The sequence below is a fragment of the Staurois parvus genome, unplaced genomic scaffold, assembly GCF_062004578.1.
Source record: "Staurois parvus isolate SC_StPar_1 unplaced genomic scaffold, SC_StPar_1.0 ptg000147l, whole genome shotgun sequence".
Lineage (NCBI taxonomy): Eukaryota > Metazoa > Chordata > Amphibia > Anura > Ranidae > Staurois > Staurois parvus.
Genome location: NW_028317943.1, coordinates 20,178,251 through 20,189,383, shown reverse-complemented (window position 1 = coordinate 20,189,383; position 11,133 = coordinate 20,178,251). Strand labels below are relative to the sequence as shown.

Here is an 11,133-nt window from a genome sequence, read left to right as displayed (position 1 = left end):
GGAATTCGACCTGTTTGCCTACCCGTGCAACAGCAAACTGGAGATGTACTACAGCAGGAATCGCTATCCCCAAGCCTTTGGGGTGGATGCTCTGATGAATCTGTGGAGGTTTCACACAGCCTATGCTTTTACCCCGGTCCCTGTCATTTTCAGGTTTCCTCGGAGGCTCAGAGCAGAAGCAGTGGAGGTAGTGGCCGTAATTCCATACTGGCCAAGCAGACCATGGTTTCCCTTACTGGTGCAGCTCAGCTTTTGGGATCCAGTTCCTCCCACTCTCAAGCCAGACCTGCTGTCGCAGGGGGCCATTCTTCACCCTTGCCCAACCCGACTTTATCTAATGGTCTGGTTCTTGAGAGGGGGAAGCTGGAGGTCTTAGGCTGTGCTGCTGAAGTCATCCCTACCCTGATGAATGCCAGAAGACCAAGTACCAACAGGATCTATGGAAGAGTATATCTCGGCTGTGGGCGTTCTGGGATTCCTACAGTCAGGCCTGGACCTGCCCGTCAGTCAGTACCCTTGGGGTTCAAGTGTCAGCCAACTCGGCCTTCACTGGAGTATCATGGGCCGACCATTCTCTTGTCCGGCAATTCTTCAAGGTGGCAGCAAGGTTGAGGCCCCAGAGAAAACTGAGCTTCCCTAAATGGGACCTCCCACTTGTCCTCAACTTCTTCTCTGGAGGCATCCCAGAATAGGTTGGTCCACCCATAGTGAGGGAGCTCTCCATCAAGGCGATCTTTCTGGTGGCGGTTACATCAGCAAAAAGAGTCTCTGAAATCGGGAACCTTGGCTGCAAAGAACCGTATTTGACATTCTTCCTGGATGGGACGGGGTGGTCCTCATCCCTATGCTAGGTTCTAATCTTAAAGTTACCTTGAAAACTAAAAATTCTTCCTGCGCCCAGTGAAACACCCTACTTCAGGTTCTATCCTGCTGCTGTGCAATGTGGTCAACACAAATTGTGAAAAATAAAGATAAACAGCGCAAACATAGACCTCTACATCAAATCAACATACAAAGTGCAAACATATATAGAAAATTAAATTGATAGTGAAGTCCATCAAAATTAATAAACCAAAGTTCAAAAAATCTCAAAAATATTTTTGGTGCAAAAAGAAATTTTCAAATTCTTCTTCTATTATAAAGAAACTTCCACCTTCCACCCGTGAAAACCAACATCAAATGCACTCACCAGATTTAGGTGAATGAAACGCCTTTAAGGAATTTATGGGCTCCTAAACCCTCTTTCGTATCCACTCTGTAGGAATCCTCACCTCCAGCATAGGCTCCACCATCCGACCAGGGAGAAAAAATCTCAGATAGTGTAATATTGCAAAACACCATTCATAAGTGAAATCAAGGATTAAGGCCACTCACATTAGAATCACTTTAAAAAGGCATATTTATTAGGACCAGCTTCTTTCCAGATGAACAGTAGATGTAAGGCAACCTCCCACGGAATCTCACATCGCAGCTCCAGGTTACAGCAGAAGCTCCACAGAGACCACACATATGAACAGTAGATGTAAGGCAACCTCCCACGGAATCTCACATCGCAGCTCCAGGTTACAGCAGAAGCTCCACAGAGACCACACATATACTGTATATGTGTGGTCTCTGTGGAGCTTCTGCTGTAACCTGGAGCTGCGATGTGAGATTCCGTGGGAGGTTGCCTTACATCTACTGTTCATCTGGAAAGAAGCTGGTCCTAATAAATATGCCTTTTTAAAGTGATTCTAATGTGAGTGGCCTTAATCCTTGATTTCACTTATGAATGGTGTTTTGCAATATTACACTATCTGAGATTTTTTCTCCCTGGTCGGATGGTGGAGCCTATGCTGGAGGTGAGGATTCCTACAGAGTGGATACGAAAGAGGGTTTAGGAGCCCATAAATTCCTTAAAGGCGTTTCATTCACCTAAATCTGGTGAGTGCATTTGATGTTGGTTTTCACGGGTGGAAGGTGGAAGTTTCTTTATAATAGAAGAAGAATTTGAAAATTTCTTTTTGCACCAAAAATATTTTTGAGATTTTTTGAACTTTGGTTTATTAATTTTGATGGACTTCACTATCAATTTAATTTTCTATATATGTTTGCACTTTGTATGTTGATTTGATGTAGAGGTCTATGTTTGCGCTGTTTATCTTTATTTAAAGTTACCTTGGTCTTCCACGAGAACCAGGAGATTGTCCTGCCAATGTTTAGAGCCTCGGGAGTCAATGATGTTCACCCTCTGGACGTAGGTGAGACCTTAAGGCTGTACTTGCAGGTTACAGCATCCTTCCATAGGTCAGACCGTCTATTCATCCTTTTCCATGGGAAGAATAAAGGAGACCGGGCTTCTCCCAGGTCAATTGCGGCCTGGATTGTGCAGGCCATCCAAATGGTCTACATGGCTAAGGGCTTGGCGCCTTCGGAGGTGGTGATCGCACACTCAACCAGAAGTGTGGCTATGTCCTGGGTGGCTTCCCGGCACGTCACCCCTGAGATGATCTGCAGAGCGGCCTCATGGTCTTCAATCAACACTTTTATGGTTCATTACTGTGTAGAGCCTGTTTCCTTATCCTCTGTAAATTTTGGTTTGAAAGTCCTTTCGGTTGATGGGGGAAATTAAAGTTTTTGTTTGAATAACAGTATAGCTAGTTATTTCTCATACGTATGCTATCATGCAGTCTGTCAGGAAAATGGAAAATTTCCTATCAAATAATTACCGTAAATTTCCTTTGCTGATGGACTCTATGGCAGCAGTACCCTTCCAATGCCATGAGTAGGCTAATTATGGAATACGGTCTCTGGTGAGGAGCTGTCAGGGACTCCGGGAGTTACCATGGCGCGCGAGTCTGCGCCTGCGCAGTCTGTCTAGGTGCACTAGCATGTGGGCGCTAGGACCTGGGCGCCCACGGCAGCAACGGCGGCCGCGCATGCGCACTCATGCTCACGGACATGCGCCTGGCAACAATGAGTGCACAGGGCGTACTATTTAAACAGGCTCTGGCAATACTCAAATTGCCGTATGGTCTTTCCTGCTGTTCCTGTTATCCTGTCCTGAGAGATTGCTAGTTGCCGACCCTGATCCGTTGACCGTCTCCTGCTCTGACCCCTGGCTCGTCCCTGGCTACTCTTCTGCCTGCTCCTGAATTATTTTACCTCCTGTTGCCGAACCTTTTGCTCATGACCCGGTTACTCTCTGCCTGCTGCCTTGTACCGTTCTGCCTCTGCTGTTAACCGACCTGGCTTGTCTGACCCCGCTATACTCTATACTGGCATCCACCCATCCATCCATCCCGCTCGGATCCAGTCGCCACTGTCCAGGGCCTGGCAGTCTCTTCACATCAGGCTCTCCTCCTGTACATACCTCCGGCGGTCCTCTCTACCTCAGTTGGGCGTACCCAGGGGCCGCGACCTGGTCTCAGTTCTGCTCCAAGTTCATCCCCACCATCAGGGGCTCTGGTGAATAAGCAGACTGGGGCTTAGACTCCGTGCCCTGGGGAATCCTGTTCTGTGGTTCACTAGAGATACTGCTGGGTGGTACATAACAGGAGCAAAGGATTTATGAGAGTGGGGTCCTATAGGAGAGGAGAGGGTGGTGCTAACACACATGTATGCTTCCATGGAGTCCATCAGGAAAGGAAAATTACGGTATTTGATAGGAAATTTTCAGTTTTTTCTTTCAAAACTTTGGCCTTTTTCGTTTTTATATATATTTTAAAAAAAATCCAGTGGTGATGAAATACCACAAAAAGAAAGCTCTAGTTATATGGAAAATATGATATAAATTCCATTTGCATACAGTGTTGCATGACTGCACAATTGTCAACTAAAATAGCACAGTACCGTATAGCAAAAAATGGCCTAATGGGGTAAGTTCTTCCGGAGGGCAAGTGGTTATGAAGCATTTGATATTTCACAATGCATAGGATTTACTTTTCTATAAATAACCCCCATGTGATCATGTACAGGTTCTGAAAATAAGAGCAGGCTGTTGATCTGACAGTGAGGTTCGTAACTCATGACAGCATCAGGTGACATCTATCTGGTAGCAAGGCTTGCAGCATGTGACAGAGACCTGGGAGGCTTAAAACGCTGGGACACGGATATGGTAGAAGTTTGGAACACAAGGTACTGATCGGGGAGCGAGGCTTGGAACGCAAGGTACCTATCCAGGAAGGAGGCTTGGAACGCAGAATACTGATCCGGGAGCGAGGCTTGGAGCGCAAGATCCCGTAACGGGCTTTGCCTATGTTGTGCTGGGGCACGTGAAGTGTGCGACGTCATCATAAACACTCGTAGGCAAGATGGAGGCGCATGTCACAGGAAAGGTAACGGAAAAAGGAAGTTTTGTTTTCCCGGTGAGCCCGGAAGCTGAGTGAAGCGCGGGCTCGGTAGTGCACGGTGTGACATTCTGTGTACAGGCACCGCACTGTGTTCTAGTGTATGGTGTAGTACAGTTCCTGGCTGCCAACCTGTCTCTACTGTCACCTGTCAGTCACAGCCCCCTCCCTGCTCCAGGAATAGGCCCCTAGTGGCCTCCCCTGTTTGTTTACATGATGACAGTATATCCCAGTCCCGTGTATAGGTCTCACTTCTGTATGAGTGAGGGTATCAGATTTCTGAAACATAGACTGACACTGCAAGGGCTCCTTCATGAAGAGCAATGCACATTGGATTCCTCTTCAGAGGGTATTTGACAGGCGGTGACACTGCCTGAATTAACCCTGCACATGCTGCTTCACTGACCACACGTGCTGGACACAATAGACTGTTTAACTACTTGCCTACCAAGCACTTATACCCCCTTCCTTACCAGGCCAATTTTCAGCTTTTAGCACTGTCGCACAATTTGAATGACAATTGCGCAGTCATGCAACATTGTACTCAAATTACATTTTTATAATTTTTTTCTCACAAATAGAGATTTTTTTGGTGGTATTAATCGCCACTGGGTGTTTTATGTTTTGCGCTATAAACAAAAATAGAGAAAGAAATTTGAAAAAAAAAAAAGTTTTTCTTTGTTTCTATTGTAAAATTTTGCAAACAGGTCATTTTTCTCCTTCACTGATGTGCGTTGTTGAGGCTGCAGTGATAGGTGGCACTGATGGGCAGCACTGATAGCTGGCATTGACGGGCACTGATGGGTGGTGCTGCTGGGCAGCACTTATGGATGGCACTGCAGGACTGCACTGATAGGCACAGGTGGGTGGCACTGCTGGGCACCGATCATCAGGGCACTGATCATCAGTTCCGTGATGATCGGTGCCGATCCCTCCTCTGACAACTGCAGATTCTCGGCAGTACTTTCCTCACACTATGACAACAGCGTGAGGAATGTGCAGCTGATAACCGGCAATTGCATTTCCCGGTGATCAGTGTGTCATTGGACATGGCTGATCACGTGGTAAAAGGCTGCTGTAATTGGCCTTTTACCATATTACGTGATCAGCTGTGTCCATAGGACACAACAATCACGGAGATCACCGGGTGCATGCCCTAGGGGGCGTGCAGGAGAGCTCGTTCTGGGAGGACGTCATATGACATCCACCCAGAACTGGCCGGCCGCAGTGCAGCCATCATTAGGCTATCTGCAGTCGGCAAGAGGTTAATGTCTGCACAGCATAAGTACAGCCCTGACAGGCTGCACGTTCATGTTGGGGGGCAGTAAAACCACAGCTCAACTTACTGGTTTTTCCACCCCACTAGCTCCGTGTGTGAGCGCCACCCGCCGCAGGAGCTTGGTAGTTTTGGGTTTTCTGTTCTGCGCCTCGACTCCAAGAACAACCTGGGTCTCTCTGACACACCTTGACTAAAAATCACTGCAAGCACGGATACATACACAAATGTAAAGTACCTTTAGCTGCTTGCTCTCCAGAGGATTTACCCCCCTTCCTGACCAGGCCATTTTTTAAGTTACGGCGCTGCCTTAATTTAACTGACAATTGCGCGGTCATGCAACACTACACCCAAATGAAATTTACTTCCTTTTTTCGCCACAAATAGAGCTTTCTTTTGGAAGTGCTTGATCACCTGTTCAGTTTTTATTTTTTGCAGTATGAAAAAAAAAAAGCTGACAATTTTGAAAAAAAAACAATATTTTTGACTTTTTGCTGTTAAATATGTCCAGTAAAAAAACGTAAAAAATCAAATTTCGTCATAAATTTATGCCAAAATGTGTTCTGCTACATGTCCAGATTGTAAGCTCCGAGGAGCAGGGCCCTCCTAACCCTCTTGTATTGAACTGTATTGTTGCTGTATTGTCTCCCGTTATCTTGTAAAGTGCTGAGCAAACTGTTGGCGCTATATAAATCCTGTATAATAATCATGTCTTTGCGAAAAAAAATCCCAATATGTGTAAATTAATTGGTTTACGTGAAAGTTATAGCGTTTACAAATGGCGGCATATATACTGGGATTTTTAAAAACATTTTTACTAGTAATGGCGGCGATCAGAGATTTATAGTGGGACTGCGGCAGGCATTCTGACACTGGGGGGAACTGACTTGGTGTCACTGACATTCCCAGTGACACCAATACAGTGATCAGTGCTAATGGCACTGGGCAGGAAGGGGTTAACATGTTGGGTGATCAAAGGGTTAACTGTGTGCTGCTTTACTTGGAGCTGTGTATGTGTGCGCTTCACTGACACTGGGCAGAACTGACTTGGTGCCACTGACATCCCCATTGACACCAATACAGTGACACTGTACTAATGGCACTGGGCAGGAAGGGGTTAACATGAGGGGCGATCAAAGGGTTAACTGTGTGCTGGGTGTTTTTTACTATGGGTCTGTGTTTGTGTGCTTAACTGTAAGCACACTGCTTTGCATGGCTGTGCTGTGCACAGCCATGCAAAGCAGTGTGCTGGAGCCGACAAGGGACAGACAGCCGTGGCTGCGAATGGCAGCGCGAGTAGCACGCGCCTTGTGCACACCCCCTACCCGGAAATGCGAAATCACATATATATATATATATATATATATATATATATATATATATGTGATTTTGTGCACCCGTGCTGCCCTGCAGCAGTACTTCTGCTATAGGGTGGACGGGAAACGGTTAACCTGGCTGTGGGTTACTACCAATAAATAGGAAAATGCCCATTTAGTGGTAAATACTCCTAATCTATTGATACGGATTGGAATAAATGGCAATTTGAACATGAATGAGCACATAGCTGATAGATTATGACACAGTCTGCTAGACAAAGAAATAACTATGCCAATTTGTCAAAAAGTAGATTTTATACCCCTATCTAGAATCAAAAGGCAAGTTAGCAGATCAGCGATAAACAATATTAATGAAAGTTGAATGCAATGTAGATGACGATAATGCTACACTGGATTAGAGGGATTGACTGGGGTACAGAGTCTTTTAAGAGGTACCTCTGTAACTAAGCAAAGGGACAAGGCCTCAGGGCAGCAGCTGTTAGAAGCAGTCTTTAGTCCTAACTCTTCAGCCGGCTAAGCGTTGAGGTCCGGTAACCGTTGGTGCACTTGGGCAGTAAGTAATGCCTGCAGGCAGTATTAGGCTGCATGCACACTGGGCATTTTATTAAGGCTGGTAGTGTCAGCTGTGTAAAGTCAAGTTAAAAACATGAGTTTATTAGCGTTTTGCCACATTTTTCTGCGTTTGGGTTTTTTGACCTTTTCTTTTTTTAAATTTTGCTAAAAAAAGGCCAAAAATGCCGGTTTGCCGTGTTTTTCAGCGTTAGAGCATTTTTACAGCTAAAAAAAAAACTCCTCTAGAAACCCACTGGTTCTGGGTTTTTTTCCAGCCAAAAAATGCCCCTGCCAAAAATGCTGATTAAAGCCTATGTGTGCATGGACAAGTAGGATAACATGCTGGGCAGTTTACTGGTTGTAGGAAAAACCACCAAAAGCCAAAAAGAGCAGTTGCAAAAATGTCCAGTGTGCAAGAGGTCTTAGAGCTATAGGGTAGATGGTAGGCAATTCCTAACGGCTCAGTCTCTAGCGGTGGTAACAAGTAGCGGCCACAAGGCCTCCTCGCCAGACTTGGCGACACAGCAGCAGTGATCCCTCTAATCAGGTGTTTGTTCACTCTGGGTTGGCCATGGTGACTCTGGTAGGCAGCACAACAGGTCCATACCCTGACATTAGCTTCGTCCTTCCGTTCACTGGTCATTCTCTGTACTCTATGGTAGTCGCACACACGGTAGTGGATGTTCGATTGCATAGGTGTAGCAAACTTGCTCATCAGAGTTGGACGCGGAGTTCCCCTTTTTTATTAGAAGTATGCCTCAATCCTTCTCCTTCCCCCTCCCTTCCTGAGTGGCACAGTGACAGATGTGTGTGTGTGTTAAAAAAGTCACTGGCAGGCTGGAGAAGCAGGGGGCCCAGAACTACAAAGTCCCCCCATAGAGGCAGAGCCTCTCCATCTAAGGCCCGTGTAAACTCACACCTCCTAACCAAGATAAGAAAGTTCCTTTCCTGGACTTGAAAGAAGTTGGAACCTCATAAACCCTACCAGCCAGGTGACAGAAAGTAAATGAACATTCCTCAGGTCAGCTGTCACCTATGTTTCATATCATGGATTATGAAGCTGTCAGTTTTAATGCAGAGCCCATCCGAGGATCCCGCCCAAAACAGGGTATTGGCCAGTATTCAGAGCCACACCCCCCCCCCCTGCAGGGGGACTTTAAAAGACAGGCTGGCAAGCCTAAAAAAGTTAAGCTAAAGAGATCTCCTAATTTTAACATCGTAACAGCAGGAGATCAAAGACCCTTTTCGCTCTGCAACTTGGATCTGCTTACCTTAAGGCTGAACATGGCAAGTAACTTAACCTTTTAACTTCTTCCTGTTATCTCTTTGCTGTGCTGGCTGTTTCCTATTTTTCTATATATAAATATATATCTAGTTACATTTTCTTTGTAAATATTTTATTGCGCCTGTTTGACTCTTTTAGTAATAAATCTTTCTTTCTGAAAGTGTTAAACTGTTTCCAAGCGCTTACTTGCAATTTATGAATTCCTGCCTTTTGAAGAGACGCTACTGTGTTTGTTTAATCCTCTGCCCAATCGGCCTGCGGTGACCGTATTGGACAGGAGACTTTCAACCATTACAGTGTATATTGGATAAAGAGAGTTTCCCCTTTCTCTGTACAAAAAGGGGTGGTGGCAGTGAAGGGTTAGTTGCGTGATTAACCCGACACAGTAACAAGCGCATTCAGGCTGCCGGTGCGTCGATTGTGTTCCATTAGCTGGACAGTCGTTGTGCAGGGTGCAGCTGAGTTTGGCATTGTTACGTGCGTCGCATCGCGGTTTTAGATCGTCCGGTCCTTTGGTCGCGAGTTTGGTGAGAAGGTCTGGGGTCTGACGCCGCGGGCATGACGTATTATTGTTGGTCGCGGTTGTGCGATTGTCGCATGTTGAGGGTGGCGATGGGGCGACCGTGACAGTAGGCTCTCTTTCCCTCAGACGGCAAATCCCAGCATGGTCCTCTTGCACACTTTGCCTGGGTAGCACGCAACTGAGGAGAAAACGTTTTCTGTAGCTCATCCTCCATTATTTCCAATGGGCAGCCTATCTCTGGGGACTACATGTCCCACCCTCCTCCTATCTTCCCTGATGATTGGTCTATTGCTGTTGGTAGGATGGAGGGGGAAGAAGAGTCAACGCACACAGTCCGCTCTTGTGGTTAAACTCCACACTGCTGACAGGAGGAGGGGGGCAAGCGGGGAGTTACACAGACAACCTGCAGCTCACCTCCCCCCTGTCTCAGCACAGCCGGCTGTTTACACAGTAAACTGGTGAAGAGGGCAGGCAGGTGAGCCGGGAAAGATCGGCTGTCCAGCTACATAAGTCTAGTGAGTATTCCACAATATAGAGCTTTCTAGTTTGTGCCTTAAAGTGGTTGTAAATCCTTCCATAAACCCGGTGAAGTGACTGGCTTCAGGTGTTAAAGAGATTAAACAAATATTCCTATATTAGTTTATGTTTATCTGCAGTCTTCTCTTCTCTACATCCATTCAAAGCCCAGAATTTATAAAGTTTGAGTGTTTAGAAAAAAGGTGCACAGAGCTGAAGTTACACTGTACCGAGCTCAGTGAGGAGAGCTCTGATAGCTGATTGGAAGGAAGGCACACAACACCTACACACAGCATGCAGGAACAGAGCTGAGGCTGTCAATCAGCAGGAGCTCCCTCTCTTGTCACCTTTTTTCTCTTGGTGTCAGGAAAACTTGTCAGAAGTGACTCATGCTGATAGCAGAGGAATGAGGCAGACAGAAATGACAGTTAGTGCTCTCGATAAGACAAGTACACGCTCTGGAGGAATATTCTTTGTTCATATTTTATGTCTGAGGTTTACAACCACTTTAAGGTAGGACCCCTTTCAGATGGGGCTGACTTTGTTTAGATCCGCAGGGGATCTGACTGCTGATCCCTTGTTGATCAGCGCAGAGTAGGTGGAGGACACATCCATGTCCATTCTGCACTATGGGTGGCTGGGAGTAAATGGACTCCATTGTCTGTTTACTTTCTGATCTGATCTGCCTAAACAGAGGAGGATGGATCCCCTTCTTTTTTTTTTATTGGGCCGGATCAGATTGGAGGTAGGTGGGTGTAAACAGACACAAGTCTGCTTACTCTAGCCAGCCCATAAGGAAAATGGACCATCTGCCCAGGTTTTCATGAAAAACTGACAGGCAGATCTGATCGGACCCTTCGTGTGAAAGGGACCTACATGTGAACAGTCAATTCAGTTCAAAATAGAAATGTAAGCAAAATATTTTTGACTTTTTGGTATTAACCACTTCCCAACCGCCCTATATCAGAAATACTGCTACAGGGCGGCAGGGGTGCACAAAATCATGTATTTTGCATTTCTGGGTAGGGCCGCACCATTCGTGGCCACGGCCGTCAATCACTGGGTCCCAGCCAGTGATTAACCGCCGTGCCCGATGATTACCGAGCATCTCCAACAGGAATTAGCACTGTTTTGTTTACTAACAGTTCTCCTCCCTGTCAGCTTGGGTACACTGCTCTGGATGGATGTGCACAGCATATCCACCACAGTCCCTCTATAAGTCGCTGATCGCCGCCATTACTAGTAGATATAAAAAAAATTCCAGTATCTATACCACCATTTGTAAACGCTATAACTTTCACATAAACCAATTAATT

General features: G+C 46.1%; 1 protein-coding gene across 1 annotated transcript in view; it reads left to right on the top strand.

The window, feature by feature from the left end:
- The first annotated feature begins 4,173 nt into the window (after positions 1-4,173).
- The window catches only part of TBC1D15 (TBC1 domain family member 15), a 113,035-nt gene continuing 106,075 nt past the window's right edge, over positions 4,174-11,133 (top strand). Inside the window, exon 1 of the mRNA XM_089674099.1 lies at positions 4,174-4,316. Within this exon, the coding sequence (XP_089530225.1) occupies positions 4,293-4,316 (24 nt within the window). The 5' untranslated portion in view covers positions 4,174-4,292. The remainder of the gene's footprint in view (positions 4,317-11,133) is intronic.